Source organism: Megascapheus bottae, chromosome 14 (assembly GCF_031878675.1).
Source record: "Megascapheus bottae isolate mThoBot1 chromosome 14, mThoBot2.hap1, whole genome shotgun sequence".
Taxonomy (NCBI): domain Eukaryota; kingdom Metazoa; phylum Chordata; class Mammalia; order Rodentia; family Geomyidae; genus Megascapheus; species Megascapheus bottae.
Window position 1 is genome coordinate 14026043 of NC_143522.1, and position 21342 is coordinate 14047384.

At 43.5% G+C, this 21342-nt stretch overlaps 1 protein-coding gene across 4 annotated transcripts; it reads left to right on the forward strand.

The window, feature by feature from the left end:
- The first annotated feature begins 92 nt into the window (after nucleotides 1-92).
- Cipc (CLOCK interacting pacemaker) lies at nucleotides 93-20443 on the forward strand. 4 transcript variants are annotated; one of them, XM_090344569.1, is made up of 5 exons: nucleotides 191-290; nucleotides 732-847; nucleotides 6110-6296; nucleotides 12294-12463; nucleotides 17394-20443. In XM_090344569.1, exons 3-5 carry the CDS (start codon nucleotides 6161-6163, stop codon nucleotides 18285-18287), a joined length of 1200 nt encoding a protein of 399 aa, XP_090200695.1. In that variant the 5' UTR covers nucleotides 191-290; nucleotides 732-847; nucleotides 6110-6160; the 3' UTR covers nucleotides 18288-20443. The 4 variants fall into 4 exon arrangements, with proteins under 4 accessions (XP_090200696.1, XP_090200695.1, XP_090200694.1 ...); XM_090344570.1 differs by lacking the exons at nucleotides 191-290; nucleotides 732-847 and adding an exon at nucleotides 93-121; XM_090344568.1 differs by lacking the exon at nucleotides 732-847.
- Nucleotides 20444-21342: the final 899 nt, after the last annotated feature.

Genomic DNA, 21342 nt, shown 5'->3' on the forward strand with positions numbered 1-21342 from the left:
CTCTTAGCGCCCGCCTCTTCCGGCGGAAGTGTACGTCACTTCCCCCTCCCCCAGGCGCGGTCTCTCTAGGAGCGCAGCGCGCCGTCTCGATGGCACCGGGTCCTCCGAGTCGGGTTCGGTGGTTGGTAAAAGCGGTGGCGGAGGCGGGGGGAGGAGATTTAATGGGCGGGAGGCTCGGGGAAAGCCGGAGGCCGGCAGCCAAGGGGTTGTCATGGAGCTGTGGGGCCGGGCTCGCGCATGCGCCACTTGACCTGCCGGGCTGGTGGTGAAGCCCGCGACCCTGGCCCTAGGTGAGAAAGTCCTGGCTTGGCCCGGGAGCTGCGGGATGGAGGGGAGCGAGGACGGCGCGGCCCGAAGGGTCGGGTCTGGGGGCGGTGGGGGGGAAGCGAGTTGAAAGCGGGCGGGAGTGGAGACGGCAAGAAGAGGGACGAGGAGGGCCAAAGCGGGAATCGGGACTTTGGGGGGGCGGGAAGGAGGGGAGAAGGAGCGGAGGGCCCTCCTGCTCACAGGTCGTTGGTTTGTAGCCGGGGGCTGGGGCTGGCCAGGCGGGGCGGGCGACGTGGGGAGCAAGTTTGGAGAGTGAGTTAGGGCAGGTGGACTCTGGGCCGGCCCCGGGGGAACCCGGACCCGCGAGGCGACCGGCGGGGACGGCAGCTGGAGGGAGGCCTGCGGGCCCGGGAATGGGCAGGGGATCTCCACCAAAGAGCTTCTTCTCTGGGCCTGGGGTACAGGTGTGCTGCCGTTTCCACCGAAATACCACCCCCACCCCCCGTCACTTTGCTGATTCTATCTCCTGGGTGGCCAGCTCGCCAGAAATAAGGGTGTGGGAGAAGATAAGCAGTGCCAAGTAAGGAGTTAGTAGTTAGTGGGTGGGTTATTGGGGGGGGGTAGTTGTGATCTTGACCAAGGCCAGACCCAGGTGCCCGGTTATTGCCCAAGTCCTGGCAGTGCCTGCATTGCCTGGCGTTTGCCCTGGAGACTTGTGGTATGCCAGTCACAGCACAGCCCAGTTCCGTCCTGCTGAGCTGGCAGGCCGCTGGGTGCCTGGAGGGTGTACATGCTGTCTGGTACAGATGCCTTGTGAGCTGATGCAAGCGACTAGGTGGGCACTGTCACTGTGAACTCTTTTTTTTTTTTGCAAAAGAAACTTCAGTCCTCTTGCCCTTTGAAAGACAAGGAGAGAGAGCCATACTTGGTTTCAAATGTAGGAAATTGCACGAACCCCAAAGCTCAGGATCTTTGACACGAATTTTCAACCAGAGAGAATGATAATGTATCCAAGTGTAGGCATGTATATGAATATTAGGTGGTATTTTTTTTTACATCATTAAAATACACAGACATTCCCCCCCCCTCCTCCCAAGAAGGTTACCTGTGAAAATACAGATCAAAAGGAAGTGACTTCAAAGAAAGCATAGTAACATGTTTATAATTCTAAATGATCACTCATGGTTTTGTGGCTGGTAAATTATTTTCTATGGTCCTTATCACTTTATTGTATTTAAACCTCTGCTCAGTCTTTCTCCTCACACCTCCCTGTGCGGGCGTGCATGCTATACACGTGACACATTTTAAAGGAAATGTGAGCTCTCAGGAATGTTGCCAAGTATCTATAAAAGGAGAGAACTGCCAGCTGCATTTCAGATCCTTTCCTTGTAACCCTTTGGTCTCCTGGTCTCCTTTTTTTTTTTTTTTTTTTTTTTTTTTAACCGTAGCTCAGATCTTCAGAGATTATGGATTACACTAACCTTTAATTTGGTCGGTGGATTTGTTTCAGAAGTTTCATCTTAGAACAAAGGGTAGATTAGATATGTTTCTTGTATTAGACCTGACCTGGAAGTCAGATCTTGAGATGACCGCAGTGTTTGGAAAGGCTAAGCCTTCATCTTCAAGGTGTCCACGCATTTCCCTGACAGCTGAAGTGCTATGGCAGTCAAAGACTCAGCAAGATAGAGATTTGTTAAGAGTCTATTATTTTCTTTCACATTGTCATCATTGGGGGCTGGGTTGCAAGGATGGAAAAAGCCCACCAAGTGAGGTCAAGGAGACAAATAACTCCAGTGTAAAAAGTGCAAAAAAATAGAAGTAAGTACAAGTGGTATGGAGTACTTGCTAGGATTTTATCTTACTCTTTTTTGCTGTACACCTGTATTAACTTTCTGTTGTGAATTTTAGTGTATCTGTCCTCAACCTTTTGGACAATGTCACACACACACACACACACGTCCAATTTTGATCAGTTCTGGCAGTGTGAGAGTTTAATGCAAAATCAGTAAGAAGCACAGGGTCTGAGATGTTTGTAAAGCAGTTAAGTAGTTCCAGGCTGGGCCAGGGAGCCGAGGTATGAGATTCTGAGAGGAATTTCCAATTCCTTCTCAGTTGTAAGCACCTAAACTTTAATAATAATATAATGCCGAGCTAAGAAGAAAACCCAATGTTCTTGAGATTTTCAGACTTTGCCATTGGTGTGGACCTGGTGGCAAATGCTACTCAGCCCAGACTTCCTTGATGTTATGTATGCGTGGGTCTGTGTTAATGGCTCACTGATTCCCTCAGCCCACTCCCTGCCAGAGAAGCGAGGGATGTAGCTCCCTCATGTGCCCTGCCACATGAGTCTCCCTGGCTGGGACACTGAAGCTTCCTGCTATAAAAAGAGAACTTCATCAGAACAGCCTTTCATATTTTTCATACCCAGAATAGTTGATTTACCATTCTAAAGTCAATTATGTGTTCTTTATTTCCACCTGCAGCCAACTTCCCAGGATCTGAAATGTTAGCATCTGTTTTCTTCTTAACTGATTTGATAATGTTTCAATATTTTGATTCCCTTATCAATACTACCCTGTAAATTCTTGATGAGCCAGAATAAATTCTTGTGTGTTTTTCTGTAGCTTCATTGACTACATTTTAATAACATATCAAGATGTTTCTCATTGTCTTGTCATTATAGAAGACAAAATCGGATGCTTTATCTAAAATATAAAGTAATCCATGTCTGGTAAGATCTTGTGAAATGTCGTTAGGTTCTTAATTAGGTACAGCCAACATCAGCCAGCTTTCTTAATTTGGATCACCAGGCTGGTCAGACTTGATCTAGTCTGAATCTACAAGTCACATGTGCTTCCATTTTGAAGAAGGCGCCTATTCACACTTGAACAGTATTATTTTAGGAAAGTAACGCGATGCACATTTGCTAGGTTTCATACAAAAGGATCCTGCTTTAATTAGAGATACAAGTTTGCATTTTAGTCTGCTTTTTAAACTGGGTTTCCCATGCTATCGAACATTATAGCTATCAAAAAAAGAGATAACTTCTTTTGCATAGTGCTCTGTAAAATGTGACACCACGTGCCAGAGGCTTATGCCCATAATCCTAGTTACTCAGGAGGCTGAGAACAGAGAATTGTGATTCACAGCCAAGCCTGGGAGGAAAGTCCATGAGATTCTTATCTTCAGCTAACCACCAGAAAAATCAGAAGTGGCTCTGCAGTTCAAAGTGGTAGAATGCTAGCCTTGAGTGACAAAGCTCAGGGACAGCCCTGAATTTAAGCCCCATAACCAAAAAAGGAAAAAAAAAAAGTAACAGTTTATATTTTGTGCCCATAGAGTTAAACACGTGACCTGTGGAAGAGTCCTTGATTTGGCATGAATTGAATGAGGAAGCCAAAAATTTTTGTTGTTGTTGTTGACCGTGAGGCTTGAACTCTGGGCCTGGGTGTTATCCCTGAGCACTTCAGCTCGAGGCTACCACCGTACCCCTGAAGCCACAGCACCACTTCAGGGACAAAATAATTTTTATTTGGAATTGTGTTTAATCTCATTCAGATTAGTTTATCTTTGTTAGTTCACTTAATCTGCATACTGAAGTATGAACACGAGGACTGTCAAAGATGCTTCTGAGCTTCTATTTAATTACATCGTGAATCCTTCCTCTTAAATTCCTTACCTAGGTCCTCCATTATCAGAAAAATTCAGGCTTAGCACTTCAGGGTATTCAGATGCAATGTTATTTGGCTGACTGGACATGTTTCTCTCCGGACAGTAGTATGGAATCATGAGCAGATTGTGAATTTGAAGCAGTAATAGACTTTTCCTATACCTACCTGGTTTCATTATTATTATTATTATTATTATTAGTAGTAGTAGTAGTAGTAGTAGTATTTTCCTCTGTTTGGCACTCTATCCCTGCAGTACCATCTGTGTTCTTATCCTAGCCTTGCAGCTGCCATTTTCTTGATAACTCAGGTATTTGTTAAAACTTCTGGAATGTCATCAGCTTTTGCTAGTCCCATTGTAAGGATGATTTGTCTCATTCTTGCATGGTTAGACAGGGTCTAGATAAGTATCATGAGGCAGAGCTATCTCTGCTTCTCCGTGGGTTCTGCCTTACATGTTGTATTCTACCCAGCATCTCCACTTAGGTGACCCACAGTTACTTTAGGTTTTACATGACCATAATTGAACTAGTGGAGCCATACCTTCCCCCTCCACCCTCAACTCTCTTCCATGCTGTTCGAGGCTCCCTAGCTTAGAAAATGGTACCACATCTACCTCTCACCTTCCAGGTACTATTAGCTCAACCTTGTTTCTCTTCTCCCCATCTCCTCCAAGACCACTAAGCTAGTTTACTGGGCTGCTGAGGTAATGTCTGAACAATCTTAGTGCCCCCTGCCTGTCTCCACTTTGGTCTTAGGGTAGCATTTAAAATACATTTTTTGTGCAGTTTCTACAGCTTGAACTCAGGGCCTGGGCACTGTACCTTAGCTTTTCTTTTTTCCCCTCCCTCAGGCTGGCATTCTACCACTTGATCCACAGCTCCACTTCTGGCCTTTTGGCTGGTTAATTGGAGATAAGAGTCTCATAGACTTTCTTGCTGGGCTGATTCTGAACTGCGTTCCTCAGATTTCAGCCTTCTGAATAGCTAGGATTGTAGGTGTGAGCCACTGATGCCCAGCCCAAACTTCTTTAAGATATAGATCTGATCTTGTTAATCTTATGGGTTAAATTCTTCCACAGCTGTTTCTATCCATGGTTCTTTTCCAACATAGATTCCAAGGCACCCCTGTCCCTACCAACCCCCAGTATCAGTGTGTGGCTTTCCACACACTCTCTGTATGGGCTCCTTGGCCATTCATCTCTTGAGTGTGCCAAGCTTCTTGCTCTCAGAGCCTTCACATTGCCTGGAACACACCTGCACACCCCACCTTGCCTTGTCCCTGACCAACTCCTACTAACTCCTTATCCTCCAGATCCCAGATACATGGTACTTTTGCTCAGTTCCCTAGACTGTTAGTCTGGCCTCTTCAAAGCTCTAACAAAATAGGCTTGAGTTGTGTGATTGCTTGGTTAGTGTTTGCCTCTCTGTAGATCACAAGTTCCAGGAAAGATGTAAATGTGTCTGTCCCCACTCCTAATCCAATGTCTAGCTTATAGTGAGCACACTTAGTTTATAAGTTTAAACGACTAAATGTACTTCTCTAGGGCATATGGTCTTCGTACATTAAAACATGGGGTTTGTGGCACTGGGGATAGAACCTGGGATGTTAGGCCTGTCAGACAAGTGTTGTACTGTTGAATTACACGTCCAAACCCATAAAGGTTTTACAGCTGAAAAAGTAGCATGCATATAGAGGGAGTTGGTTTTACTCTGTTCAGCACTTATCTAAAGAACAGAGAGGTTTATTTAAGAAACTACACTGTGGGAGGTAACAAGTCATGAACCCCCAGATGTACACTGAGAAAGCAAGCCTTGTTGGTTGATGTTACCTCTCCTCTCCTCTGGGAGGAGGACACGTTGATATGGTTACCCATTCCAGAAAGTCTAATCAAGTGTGCCTTTGTTAACAGTACACAAAGCTTCCACTGAATGTGGTTTGTGTGTCTTGAATTTGTAATGGAATTAGAATACAGTAAGAGGACTGTGAATCTCCTATTGGGTGGAAACCATTCTTTGTTTGGTAAACTCCTAGCTTTTGTCCATGAGACAGATGAGAACATATAGCTGGAGTGGGTGAGGCCAGCACTCTTTGCCCTCACCTTATGCACCATTTGGATCACCTGTTTCGGTTCTCCAGGCAATGACTTGTTACGTAACTGTTGTTTTTCATAGGGCAACCAGATGAAAAGACTAGCAGTCAACGTACTTCCAGCCCAGTAAAACATGGAGAGGAAAATCCCATCCAGAGAGAGCCCCAGAAGACTCTCAACCAAGTTAGCCAGGGGCACAGAGATGAAAAAAGTGGCTCGGCATGTCGGCACAGTGTCTGCAGAATCAGATAAGGACTCTGGATTTTCAGGTTAATAACATCTTATCCTTTCTGCATTGTAATAAATGATCTGCCTGAAAAATTTCCTCCCTAAAACTCACGTGTGTGATAAGGAAGGGAAGTTTTCACACATAGGATAAATAGCTATCTGGTCCCTTAAAATGTAATTCTAGAGTTAAAAAAAAAAGGTAATTCTGATACCATGTGGCAGGGTGTCCACAGTCTTTGAGGGGTTAGTTCTGAAAAAATAATGTGACATCCTTCAATTTAGACTCTCAGCCTTAAGTCTTACATTTCCAGCTGTTGTCAGTGGCTACTAGGAAAAAAAAAACACTCATGATTCTAGTATGTTAATGCCTCTTTTAGAGAAATAGTATATTACAGGGGAAAATATAATTTGATACTGTCTTCATGTAACCATTGAAAGGCTGCTAGTTAAAACAGTCATGTTTTATTGAGAGTATACATTCTGAGAAACTTGTCCTTAGACAATTTGGGGTTTTTTTTTTTAGTACACAATAGAGTGTCACCCTCTCACATAAGGTTGCTCCATTATGTGTACACGATATGTCATATGTTAAGATAACTTCTCAAAGAAGATAATTTTGCTGTACTTAAAAAGTTCCCTGTTGGAACAGTTCTTCCTCAATACCTGTGTATTTTATATTTGGACTGTAATCACCTAGCCAGTTGCCAAACTCTGTTAGAAGAAAATAGTGCAGCTTTCTTTACTAATGTATCTTCAACTTTACCCATCCCATGCATCCCATGTGACTTTCTTAATTTTGTGATGAAGCTCCTTTTGATTTTGAGGTCTGAGAGGTGGCTGGAACTACCATCAAAAACTGAACTAGTTTTCAACATTTTTGGATCAAGTCATGCCCAGGGGAGATAATGATGGAAGATTGGGTTCTATGTCCTGAGAGTGGAACAGTCTCTAGGGGAAGATATGTGTGCTCACAGAAACAAGTCTATCCATTTCTTCATTTATATTAATTTATAGGTTGAAATGCACCTGATAGCAAAACTAGAACTCTCTCTAGATTGGTGTATTTGGACCTGATAAACACATGGAATGAAAAATGAAATTATAAATAGACTGTTACTTAAAGAAGGACAGCACCAATGAAGGGATTAGATTAAGAGGAATTAGTTGCCTGTCTGGGACTAGAGCAGTTGGGGAAGGAGAAACCAACCTGTAGCACTTGTCCCATAGAGTTGTTTCCAAAGCTTGTTTCATTAGAAGGCTAACTCAAAGCATTCAGTAAAAACATGGTCCCATAGCCGGGCTCCAGTGGCTCATGCCTGTAGTCCTAGCTACTCAGGAGGCTGAGATCTGAGGACTGTGGTTCAGAGCCAGCCCAGGCACTAAAATCTGAGACTCTTATCTCCAATTAACCACCAGAAAACTGTAAGTGGTGCTGTGTGGCTCAAGGAGTAGGTTGGTAGCTTTGAGCTGAAAAGCTCAGGGACAGCTCCCGGAACCAAAGTTCAAGTTCTGTGACCAAAAAGAAAAAAAAACAAAAAACAAAACATGGTCCCCCCAATTCTCATTGTGAGAATGAAGGATTTATGAAACAAGTATCTCTCTTTCCTTTGTTTTCATGTCATGAAAGTAGTATCTACTCATTGTAGGCACTTAGAAAGTTAGGCAAGTTAAAGAAGAAAACAGACTTTGCAGAGACTGTCTATAATTTTTAGTACCATTGACCTTTTACCACATGTCCTTCCAACAGTTTCAGTAGTGTCTGGCCAGCTGTTTTAAGCAGTGTTGTACTATTCAGGCATGGGTCTGTATAAGAACAATCAACCTGTTCTGTTCCAGAAGATGGTCCCAGACACTCCTAGCCCAGGTACCCTGCTTTTATCACTGCCTGAGTTATTCTAGGTACCTTGTATAGGATGAAAACTGTCAAACTATGATAGTGGCTTCTATTTTAATTATTTTCCCAACTTTATATTCTGAATAATTTCATATCTATACAGTGAGTTTCCTACATGAAAGATCTTTGTTTCAGATCCACTGAGTGTTATTTTGCCTTATATGTTTGCTCTTTCTCTCCCTGTATTTGTCTGTCTCTCTCTCTCCCTCCCCATTCCTCCCTCTCTCCCTCCCTCTCTTCCTCTTCCCCCCCCAAACAGGCTGAAAGTAAGTTTCAAACACTTGAAATTTCACTTCATTCCTAAATACTTCATTATGAATTTCCTAAAGTCAAGGGCGTTCTTCTATGTAATGATGTCATACTCAAGAACTTGAGCACTCTATTGATTTTACCCGTTGTCTTGATTATGTCCTTGGTAGCTTTTTATTTCTTCTGGTCCTAGGACTCGAACTCAGGGCATGCATGCTGTCCTTGAGCTTCTTTGTGTTCAAGGCTAGTACTCCACCACTTGAGCTACACCCCTGCCAGCTTCTTCTGAGTAGTTTTTTGAAGGTAAGAGTCTCACAGGCTTTCCTGCCTGGGCTGGCTTTGAACTCAATCCTCAGATCTCAACCAGGATTACAGGTGTGAGCCACTGGCACCTGGCTTTTTGTAGTTTTTTTGTTGTTTTGTTTTTTGCCAGTCCTGGGGCTTGAACTCAGGGCCTGACCCCTGTCCTTGGGCTTTCCTCAAGGCTTGTGCTCTACCACTTGAGCCACAGCACCACTTCTGGCTTTTTCTATATATATGGTACTGAGGAATTGAACCTGGTTGTACATGCTAGGCAAGCACTTTACCACTAGGCCAAACTCCCAGCCCTGTAGTTTTTTAAATCTTTGTGAATTTGCTTTTGATCCAGGAGCTCATTGAGGATTCTGCATTGCATTTGGCTGTTCTGCCTTTTTAATTGAGTTTAATCTAGAATAGCTCTTTTGCTTCCCTGTCATTTCTTCCCTTCCCTGTCCTTGTTTCTTCCTTTCTTTATGAAACTGACCTCTTTGAACAAATCAAGCCTGTTGATTTTTAGAAGGTTCCACACTCTGGACCCCCTGGTAATATGCTTATTGTTGGGATTAGTGTAAACAGTTTTGATGGGAATACTATGTTGTTGAGGCTATGTCCTTCCCACACATAAGGAGATATAAATCGATTTCATTATTGGAGATCTTGTTCTGGTTGATCACTTGGTTAAGGTAATGTGTGCAGATTTCTTTATTGTCCTTTTCTCTGTAATTAACGGATAATTTGTTGGATGACACTTGGAAACTGTCCTGTCCCCAACAACTTATTTTTTTTTTTTGCCAGTCCTGGGCTTGAGCTCAGGGCCTGAGCACTGTCCTTGGACTTTCTCAAGGCTAGAGCTCTACCACTTGAGCCTCAGCACCACTTCTGGCTTTTTTCTATGTATGTGGTACTGAGGAATTGAACCTGGGTCTTTGTCCATGCTAGGCAAGCAGTCCACCACTAGGCCAAACTCCCCGCCCTCTAACAACTCTTTGGAGCTAGGGTCTTACCGTGTAGCCCAGGCTAGTCTCAAATTTGCTTTCTCTCCCAAGTACTGAGATTAAGGGCATATATCACCTGGCCTCTCAACAAATATTTGAGCATCTATTGATGGTCTTTTTTTTTTCTTGCTGTTAATTAGGGTTATTGGTAGGATTAGGTTCCTGGTTAGGGTTTAGGGTTAGAAAATTGGTTCGATATTAATGGTGGTCCTTTCTTGAGTCAGTACGCAAGTAGTTTTTGTTTTTGTGCTGTTCTTAGGGCTTGAACTTGCTGTCTCTTAGGTTTTTTTTTTCAGTCGAGGCTGGCACTCTACAGTGAGCCACATCTCCACTTCTTGATTTTTTTTTTTTTTTTTTTGTCACAGGGCTTGCACTTGGAGTCTGGGCACTGTTTCTGAGATCTTCATGTTCAAAGCTAAGGCTCTACCATGTTGAGCCACAGCCCCACTTCTGGTTTTCAGGTCGTCAGTTGGCGATGAGTCTCGGAGTCTTCCTGCCTTGGCTGGCTTTGAATCATGATTCTCAGATCTCAGCCTCCCAAGTAGCTAGGATTACAAGTATAAGCCACAGATGCTGCCTTTTTTTTTTTTTTTTTTTTTTTTGCGAGTATTTTACTGTATAGCTGAAACTGTGTAGTATTTTACTGGGTGCAAACTTGTGATCCTCCAGTCATAGCTACTCAAGTGCTGAGATTACAGGCATGTACCATCATATCTGGCTCTTTTCTCTGAGATTTTTGCTGAGCATTTAGTCCCAGGCTCTTCAAAATCAAGGTACAGCCATCCTTTGGTTACTCCAGCAGGTGTCTAACCACAGCCATTTGGCATGGAGTTGACATGGGGTGCCCTTATTTGCTTTGATTTGGAGAGCATCTTGTAACTGGTTGCATAGGATCTTCACTAGGCGTAGTCACATGCTCAGCAAAGGAACTGCTGACCAGTATGGAGGGGGAGAACAAAGAGAAAAACTTAAACTTCAGCTTCGAGAAATTTACCAGAATTGTACAATATTAACAATTCAGGATGATGCTATTTTTTATTAGCATACATGAGCTATTTCAGGGAGGATTTTTACTGTGACATTTCCATACATGTATTCCAGTCAATCCTCCTCCCCTTCACTCTCCCTTCACCTCCTCCCCCTTTCCTAATACAGTGGCAGCAGATTTTACTGTTCAGTTTTCACACTCGCTGACAATCTGTTTTGACCATATTTATCTTGTTTTAACATTGTTAGCCCACCTCCCTCTCCCTATACACCCCCACCCCAAAAGATCCTATTTCTTTCTGCCTTCCTTCAACTTGCATTGGAGCTTTTTCTGCTGTTTTCTTTTCTTTTTTCTTTTTTGTGCTGGTCATAGGGCCTAAACTCAGGGCCTGGATGCTGTCCCTTAGGCTTCTTTGGCTCAAGGCTAGCACTCTACCACTTGAACCACAGTGGCTCAAGGAGATAAGAGACTGGAGATAAGAATCTCACAGAGTTTTCTGCCTGAGCTGGCTTTGAAATGTGATCCTCAGATCTCAGCCTTCTGAGTAGCTAGGATTATAGGTGTAAACCATCAGCACTGGACTTTGCTGTTTTCATATGTAGTTTTAGTGTATTCCAAAGTCCCTAACCTTTTTTTTTTTTTTTTTTTTTTTTTTTTTGCCAGTCCTGGGGCTTGAGCTCAGGGCCTGTGCTCTGTTCTTGGGCTTTCTCAAAGCTAGAGATCTACCACTTGAGCCACAGCACCACTTCTAGCTTTTTCTATGTATGTGATACTAAAGAATTGAACCCAGGGCATGCTAGGCAAGCAATCTACCACTAGGCCAAATTCCTGACACCCCCCCCAACCCTCTTTCTTTTTTCCTTTCCCTTCTCCTCCAAAGAAGTCCCTTAGATTCTTGTTCTATATGCATCCAAATAAGTAATTATGTATACAAGTACATGTATGTATATTCACTTTGATGCTATTTTAACTTCAGCATGCTTGTAAGTTTTGACATTTGCAGACTGGTTTCTTTTTTTTAAATTTTATTATTATTTTTTTTTGCATTTTTTATTGTAATTAGTAAAAGGGTTACATGATATTTGCCAGATAGAAGGTGCATTAATTCACATACATTGATACCCTTTCACATGTCTTGGTACCCATTTCCCTCCTCCCCCCCACACCCCCCACCCTGGTTTTGTTCTTGTTATTTAATCATATCCATGTCCATAGCCTCTAATGGTCTTAATCTTGCCTGGGGTCCCACGCTCTCTTCCCTTCTCAGCAACTGATTCTGGAAAGTAATGAGCTAACTTTGAAGCCTTCAACTCATTTCTCTTACAGACCGTGATGATTACTTTCACTTGAACCCTGACTGATACAGGTTTTTGTCTGTAAGAGATTTATAAAGGAAGTCGAGCTGAGAAGTGAGGCCTAACCTTTTGGAATGGGAAAAAATAATCATGATCCCATTGAAAACCCAGTGAAAAGTTAAACACTGCAGAGCATTCATAAAAACATATATCACAGATGTTCTTTTCCATTTCAAGGGGTCCGTGGCTTTTTAGTAGCTGGATTAAGAGTCCTTAGCCTACAGCCCAAGTAAACTGACCATTCTTCTGCCCACCAGATGGGAGCTCAGAATGTCTGAGCTCCGCAGAGCAGATGGAGTCGGAGGACATGCTGAGCGCCTTGGGTTGGAGCAGAGAAGACAGGACAAGGCAGAGCTCCAAAGCTGCAAATAGCGCCTTCCCCACGCTGTCCCCCATGGTTGTCATGAAGAATGTGCTGGTCAAGCAGGTGAGGAGGACCAGTGTGACTCCAGAGTCTGCAGACTCAAGTCTGAGTTTCTGCGTACCAACCCTTAAACTGCCAAGGAGAGAGTGCAAAGCAGACTGGAGAAACACAGTGATGTGTCAAGAGGATGTTATCATTCAACTACAGACACTTTTTTAAAAAGGAGTAAGAGGGCTGTCCATGTGTGGCTCAGCGGTAGAGGACTTGCTTAGCATGTTCATGGGCCTGGTATCAATCCCCATGACTAACCCCCTCCAAAAAAAAAAAGGTTCCAGATTACAAGAGTTACGACTTGCATTCTTTTTTGGTTGTAGTTGTGGTACAGGTAGAGACTAAACTCAGGACTTAGCACTATCCTGTGGCACTAAATCCCAACCCCACATTTTAATTGTTTTTTGTTTTTGTCAGTCATGGGGCCTGAACTCAGGCCCTGGGTACTGTCCCTGAACTTTGTTGCTCAAGGCTAGAATCTACCACCTTGAGCCACAGCACCACTTACAGTTTTTGAGTATTTAATTGTAGATAAGAGTTTCAAGAGGACTTTTTTGCCCTGGCTGTCTTCGAACTCTGATCCTGAGATCTCAGCCTCCTGAGTAGCAAGGATTATAGGCTAAGCAGTACTTTTATGAGTTCCAGCAAAAGAATCAGAAGATTTTTCTTGATAAATCATACCCTACTTGAAGGAATGGGTAGCAAAAAGATAGGAAATGGAGCCCAAAGCAGATTGTCCTGATTGTTCAGTGTTGCCCCAGGCCTCTAGATACCCTTGTTCCTGCCTTGCCTCTGGCCCCCCTCTTACTCTTTCTCCTTGTGTCACTGTGTTGATAAGCTGCTTGTGGCAGACGGGGCAGACAGTTCCAGAAGGCACAAGAAGACCATACTCAAGAGTGAGGAGGCTTTTCCCACAGAGGCTCATCCACTGACAGACTGGCTGACAAGGAGATCGGCCTGGATGAAAAGTGGCATCCCACAGTTTAATTTGCTTTTGTTTTTGTTGTTTTTTTTATTAGCATAAACTAATAGTTCAAAGGGATTTCATTCTAAGATGACATAGATCCATATAAAGTGCTTTGATCACATTTACCACGTCTATATTCCTGGTGTGTGTGTGTGTGTGTGTGTGTGTGTGTGTGTGAGATTTGAACTTAGGGCCTGTACTGGCTAGGCAGGTGCTCTAGTACCTGACCCACTCTTCCAGCTCTGTTACTTTTTTAAAATTCTTCCTCCCTCCTTCTTCTTTTAATAGTTTTTAACAAGTTCACTAATATATATATATACATGAGTATTTATATATGTATATATATGAATATATGGAATATACATATTCTGTAAGTATATATGCACATATATGTATATATGTCTGCATATGTACATATGTATACATATGTATGTTTCCTTTCTTTTTTTTATTGCCAGTCCTGGGCATGGGCTCAGAGCCTAAGCACTGTCCTTGAGTTTTCTCAAGGCTAGAGCTCTACCACTTGAGACACAGCACCCCTTCTGGCATTTTGCTATGTATGTGGTACCAAGGAATCGAACCCAGGCCCTCATGCATGCTAGGCAAGCACTCTGCCACTAGGCCAAACTCCCGCCCCGCCATCATTTTTATTTTATTTATTTATTTTTTTGCCAGTCATGGGCCTTGAACTCAGGGCCTGAGCACTGTCCTTGGACTTTTCTCAAGGCTAGAGCTCTACCACTTGAGCCACAGCACCACTTCTGGCTTTTTTCTATGTATGTGGTACCAAGGAATCGAACCTGGGTCTTGGTGCATGCTAGGCAAGCACTCTACCACTAGGCCAAACTCCCGCCCCGCAATCATTTTTATTTTATTTATTTTTTTGCCAGTCATGGGCCTTGAACTCAGGGCCTGAGCACTGTCCTTGGACTTTTCTCAAGGCTAGAGCTCTACCACTTGAGCCACAGCACCACTTCTGGCTTTTTTCTATGTATGTAGTACCAAGGAATCGAACCCAGGCCCTCATTCATGCTAGGCAAGCACTCTACAAGTAGGCCAAACTCTCGTCTCCTATATCATTTTTATACCCACCTCGCCAACTCTCCTTTTCCTCTTTCTACTCCCCCTGGTTTCTGTCACCCTCAAGTTCTCTTTTTACAGTCATGTTGTCGTCATCATCATCATCATCATTTTCTATGCATGAGCAGAAACATTCTGAGTTTGGCTTGTCTTGCTCAACATGGTAATGTCCAGGTCCCTCCATTTTTCTTTGTTGCTAAATAATACAACATTGAACTCTGGGCCTGGGTGCTATGCCTAAAGCTCTTCAGCTCAAGGCTACCACCCTACCCCTTGAGCCACAGGGCTACTTCCAGTTTTCTGATAGTTAATTGGAGATAAGAGTCTCACAGACTTTTGTGCCCAGGCTGGCTTTGAACCATGATCCTCAGATCTCAGCCTCCTGATTCGCTAGGATTACCAACATGAACCACCAGTGCCCGGCTTTTATTTATTTTTTTCTTCCAGTCCTGGGGCTTGAACTCAGGGCCTGAGCTCAGTCCTTGGGCTTTCTCAAGGCTGGCTCTCTACCACTAGGCCACATTCCCTCCTGTATATATTTTTTGCCATTCATCAGATATTGGATACTTGAAGTGATTCAGTAGCTGGTTATCATGAGAGTGCTGTTGTGGACATTGCTACGTAGGTATCTCTACTGTATTCTACTTTATGTGCCTAGTGTTTTTGGTTTTTCTTCTTCAACATTCTAGAATGTATTATATTCTAAAGTTAATATACTTTTTAAAGCCTCTGCATATTGTGTAATGTCTTGATCATTATTGCTTAATTTTAGGAATTTTTCTTTTGAGGGCTCTATTCCAGCTCTGTCATTAGACAATATGATTTTGCACACAATCATTTAGCCACCATGAGCTTCATTTATTCATCTTGACTATGAGGCTTCCTATGAAACGATTCTCAGCTTCTGTCCAGCTTTAAGATTTTGTTCCGTATTCCCTCAAATGATTTTAAATAGAATAATTCAATTTGTAAACTCTTAACAATTAGAACAAATTAACAACTGCATCAAGAAGAATGATCCAGTGATCCTGAGAAATAAGATTACAAATTGCTTTAGATAGTTGGGGGAATAGGCTGAAGTTTTGTTTCTGAGCTGACATTGGGTGATCTCTACCTTAAAAAGACCTCTGAGATCCAAAAAGAAATGTTGAAACCCATAGAGAAATGTGGTTTCTGAGCCTTCATTGCTTTATTCTATATTTTCTGGCCATATTTGAATGCCACGAGGGGTCCAGAATGGGCTTTCTATATCATCTCAATCTTTGCATAGGAAAAGTTATATTTGGTGTAGTTTCCAACCCAGTATCTAAGAAGCCAAAATGTGTGCAAAATAGTGTGCATATGCACGTGTGGGGAAAGAGCACATAAGGGACTTCAGCCAAGTCACACACCCACATACCACCCACAAGGATGAGGATCTGTCAGCTCACTCTCTGCCTACCACATCTACATTTCAGTCTTTGAAACTGGGTTGGAGTTGGACTGGCTTTCAAATATTGGAGACATATAACCAAGTTCTCTGTTTATCATCTGAATCAGTACTTAAGAAATAAAAAGTGTATACTTATAGAGAAAAATAATAAAGGCAGGGCTGGGAATGTTGCCTAGTGGTTAGAGTGCTTGCCTAGCATGCCTGAAGCCCCAAGTTCAATTCCTCAGTTCCACATACACAGAAAAAGCCAGAAGTAGCTCTTTGGCTCAAGTGGTAGAGTGCCTGTCTTGACCAAAAGACACTCAGGGACAGTGCCCAGGCCCTGAGTTCAAGCTTCAGGACTAGCAAAAATAAATTAACAAAAGTCTATATTGTCTTTATTATTATTAAGATAAATTTTAGAAAGCTAGGTGTGGTGGTGAATGCTTGTAATTCTAGCACTTGGGACACTGAGATACAAGGATCAGGAATTTCTTTTGAGAACCTGTTTCAGAACAACAACAAAACAAATACTGGGTACCCATATCTTACGCCTATAATTGTTAGCTACTCAGGATTCTGAAGATCATAGTTTGAAAATAACCTAGACAGACAAGTCTAAGAGACTGTTATCACCCGTTAACCTACTAAAAGTAAAAACTAGAGGTATAGCCGAGGGGTACAACACACCATGAATTGGGGGAGAAGGAGGGGTGAAGGGAGACAGTAAGTATTTTACACCATATCAGCTTATAGAAGGCAGCCATTTCTATTTTAAATAGTTTGATTTTTATTGGGCTTCTTTGCCTTAAAAATGGGCCCATTGGGTCTGGAGTTTGGCCTAATGGTAGAGTGCTTGCCTAGCATGCATGAAGACCCAGGTTCAATTCCTCAGTATCACATACATAGAAAAAAGCCAGAAGTGGTGCTCAAGTGGTAGAGCTCTAGCCTTGAGAAAGTCCAAGAACAGTGCTCAGGCCCTGAGCTGAAGCCCAGGACTGGCAAAAAAAAAAAAAAAAAAAAAAAAGGACCCACAAGCTTCGGATAAGATACAAATTTTTGATTAAAAGTTGTTTTCAAGGCTGGGGGCATGAAGTCTAGTCTAATCTAGTTCCCAAGCCTTATAAGGCTTTGAATTCAAACCCCAGTACCATCAAAACCAAGAAAACATAACCTTAGAGTTTTAGCACCTTTTACTAGGAAGTTGTACTACGCATATTTTTATTGTCTCAACTGTGCCCTTATCTATGACAGTACTTTACCTGCCCACAATTTCCTTTTCTGTGTGATAGCATTTGAATGGAAACAGCTATTTTCTCTTGTTTTCCTTAGGGAAAGTTAGGGAGAGAAATGTAGCCCAGAGCCCCTTCCTCCATGAACCTCCCAAGCACAGTACTTGAAGCATCTCTGTCTTCAAGTAGATGTTTGCTTCACCCTTGCTGCATCATCCTGAGTGAGAAGCTGCTCTCTCCCTTTGTTTGCAGGGCAGAAGCTCTTCCCAGCTCCAATCTTGGACTGTCCAGCCCTCCTTCGAAGTGATCTCGGCACAGCCACAGGTCTTCGTCCTTCATCCACCTGTGCCATCGCCTGTCAGCCCACGTCATGCAAACGAGAGAAAGTCAGACTCCAGAAACTATTTACCCATTCTGAATTCTTATACCAAAATAGCCCCCCACCCAGGCAAAAGGAGCCTTTCCCTCAACTCAGAAGAAAGAGGAGCAAGTGGAATGCCGAAGAAAATCTGTTCTGAGAGACCAGGGTCTAGTTTGCCTTCCAGGGACCCGGGCAAAGCTGGCACTGTTCTGTCCAATCCCTCAACTCCAGCACCCCCCAGCACCAAACTTACCGAGGACTCGGCTCCACAGGGTGTGCCCTCCCTGGTGGCAGGGGGCAGCCCACAGACTCTTCAGCCAGTGTCTAGCAGTCATGTGGCTAAAGCTCCCAGTCTGACCTTTGCATCCCCTGCTAGCCCCGTCTGTGCTGCAGACAGTACTCTACACGGCTTAGAGAGCAGCTCTCCCCTCTCCCCTCTGTCAGCAAATTACAGCTCACCTCTGTGGGCTGCGGAGCACCTCTGCCGAAGCCCAGAGGTCTTCCCAGAGCAGCAGCAGAACAAACACAGGCGCTTTCACAACACTCTCGTGGTCCTGCACAAGTCTGGCCTGCTGGAGATCACACTGAAAACCAAGGAACTGATTCGTCAGAACCAGGCAACTCAGGTGGAGCTAGACCAGCTGAAGGAACAAACCCAGCTTTTCCTAGAGGCCACCAAGAGCAGGGCTCCTCAAGCCTGGGCTAAGCTGCAGGCATCTCTAATATCTGGATCCAGTCATCTAGGCAGTGACCTAGACGCATTCTCAGATCCCCCTGACATATAGCACAGGGGCTGCTGCTCCTGTTATCTGAGTGGTTCTTTTCATTCTTGCTGTTACCCACACCTGTTTCCCAAAGCGTACATCAGAGCACTCATGAAAGCACATGCCAGGACCTGGCTGATGTCTTAACCTGTAGTCCCTGTTTGGTTCCCAGACAACCTTGAGTTGTCCTTGAGTCTTTTCCTTAGCTGGCAGGCACTTAGCTGCATCGTAGAGCACAGGAGGAGAGATGACTTTATGGGGGCATTTCTGGCTGGTTCCTCCCACCATCCCACTCACTAACTGGGATGATGGGTACAGTAAAATGGATGAGCATTCAGGGCAGTGACAAGGGGATCCTCCCTTGTGTTGTCACAGTCACAAACAATAAGAGGAGGTGTGTTTGCATTCCACAAATCATTGCACCAGTTAGGCGAAACCTAAATTGCTCTGGACACAAGTACCAGCACCTCTTCATGCTTACCTTAATTTTCCTCAGCTTGAAGGTGGAGAGCAGGAAGAGTAGCGCCATCTGCCTCCTGCACTTGAGTCACAGACCAGATTTTACTTTAGGGAGCAAGTAAGAGACATCAGATGGAATCAGTACCATCTGGAAATGTATTTGATGAGTTGATCTTTGACTGAGAGACTTAAGAAATTAGCCATAGCCAGCATTTTCGTGTCAGCAGCTGGGGGATTCTGGTAACTCATGCTTTCTTGGGCCAGTTGGACCTGTTTTATGTCTGAAAAGTTCAGGGATAGCCTCAGTGGAGCCTAAGAATCTGGTGCAGGTTACTTCTCTTTTACCACCGTTTTGTGTGCTCTCTTGTTTTTAGAAGGAAGAAGTGGTTATGCTTGCGAATTGTACAAAATCACCCTCAGGTTATGATAAGATCATCAAAATTGGAAAGCATTCTTCTTTCCCACTTTCCTTTTATATCCTGTCTTTGTCTGTGGGAGAAAGTTGTGGAACCATTTTGTGTCTCTTTCACGTGTTAGTGTTACATTGGTTTCATGCCCAAGGGTATCATGTTGGTTCTCTGATGCTTGTCTCAAGATGGAGAATGAGAAAATATTCCAGATATCTATATTCTTTTCTGCTGTCTCTTATCAGTCATGAGATGCCTACGTAGTAAGCTCAATTTTTTTTAATTATTTTTTTTTGTCAGTTAAACTCAGGGCCTGGACACTGTCTTTGGGCTTTCTTAAGACTAGTGCTCTACCACTTGATCCACAGCGCAACTTCTGGCTTTTTCTGTGTATGTGGTACCAAGGAATCAAACCCACGGCTTTGTACATGCTAGGCAAGTACTCTACCACTGGGTTATACTCCCAGCCCTAAAATCAAATGTTTTAAACTTTTCATCCCCTGGAAAACTGTTCATTACAGATTCCCTCAGTAAGTTTTTGCAGCTGTTCTGTCATGGAACATGCTCTGGAGATGAAGTCAGAAAGTAACGATCCTATTTACAAGGTAGCTGCAACTATAGCGCAGCATTTGAATGCTTAGACTTCAGATTTCTTATACTGTGTTCACAAATTCATGATGTAGATATGACAGGTTTAGAAAATAAATAACTCTGTAAACTTCTAGACCCTTGAGACTAACAGAATTAACACTCTACCATTTGCTTTCTGAAAGACTTTCCAAAACCAAAGCAAATGTGTCTCTAAGCAGACTTTTCTCTTGGCCCACTTTCTTTGCCTCCCCTGAATCTGCATGGTACTGTAGCAGCTCTAGCCTGCCCCATGCTAGGAAGCTTCCTGTTTGGCAGAATGGGTTTGGCAGCAAAGCTATAGAGACAGGTGCACTCACAACAGCCTGGGCACCAGTCATGAGTCTTACTGAGTGTCAGAAATCTGAAAGCACTTGCTGAGAACCAAATGTATGCCTTTGGAAAAAACCCTACGTGGAGCTAGGAGCCTCTTGGACTCTTTCTCCTAGGTCGAGCTTTGCACTTCCATTCCTATCACTGCAAAAGATGAAAGCCACCACTGATGCTCACTGCTGAGTGGCAGGGAGGGGCAGCAGCACCCCCACTCCTCTCTAGGCTGTTAGCATGAATGTATTCTTTCCTTAGTGGAGCTAGGCACACATGAGCCCAGATAGAGAAGCTGGATCTCGGGAGAAGAGATCATCGAGTCCAGAGGCCAGATCTGCAAATGGAGGAACACGGGGTCCACCATTGGCTGCACAATGCTGTAAGTAGTCATGGCCCCGCGGGGCCTGATAACATTTGACATGAAGTTCTGGGGCAGAGCTGCAGAGCTACTGTTTTCTGAAAGTAAGACACCAGTGTTAGCTCAGACCAACCCGGAAGAGAATCGCTGGCAGATTTTATTGGTATTACTGAAACATGTAAAAAGTTTGCGATTGAATTGGTTATGGGAATGGAGTTTGATGCTATTTGTAATTTATTATACTCATTGCTTTTTATTGATGATACTATTGTCTGACTTTTCTTCTCTACTATGATTCCTTCAACCAACAAATAACTCATGCATATATTGAAGTGATTTTTTCCAGCTCTGAGTTATTTAGGGGTAGAAATTTATTTAACAAATGTGAATTCTTTTGAGAAAGTATGAAGTTATATAGAAACTGACTGTGAAATATCAGAGAAAAATAAAAGTCACTTACTTGAAAACCATTTGGCCTTTTTGGTTTATACTACTTAAAACAGTTCTAGATCAGTGGTAGAGCTCTTGCCTAGCTTGTGTGAGGCTCTGTGTTCCCACCCCAGCCATGTGAAAAAGAAAAGGTCTTAAGTAAAATCTAAATATTTAAACAGATTTAAGGTTCAAACGTAGTTTGGCGTCATTTGGGAACGCTGAGATTGGATACTGAACATGTAGGGACTCACAGAGACTTTGAGGAGAAGCACTCTTAATGCCTAGTCCAGAGTCCCCAGAGTGGGCTCTCCTGCTCAGGCTGTCTTTGAACTGCAGTCCTCAGATCTCAGCCTCCTGTGTAGCAGGATTACAGGCATAAGCCACTTGCTAGCTATACCTTTGAGGGGGATCTGGGGGGGGAGGGGAGCAGTGCTGGTGATTGAACCCAGGGCCTGGATACTGTCCT

Bases quoted from the DNA above. Each gene is read 5' to 3' on its own strand.
- Cipc (XM_090344570.1), top strand. From the start codon at position 6,161: ATGGAGAGGAAAATCCCATCCAGAGAGAGCCCCAGAAGACTCTCAACC. The intron at 6,297-12,293 runs GTTAATAACATC...TCTGCCCACCAG, and splicing joins TAAGGACTCTGGATTTTCAG to ATGGGAGCTCAGAATGTCTG. The intron at 12,464-17,393 runs GTGAGGAGGACC...CTTTGTTTGCAG, and splicing joins AGAATGTGCTGGTCAAGCAG to GGCAGAAGCTCTTCCCAGCT.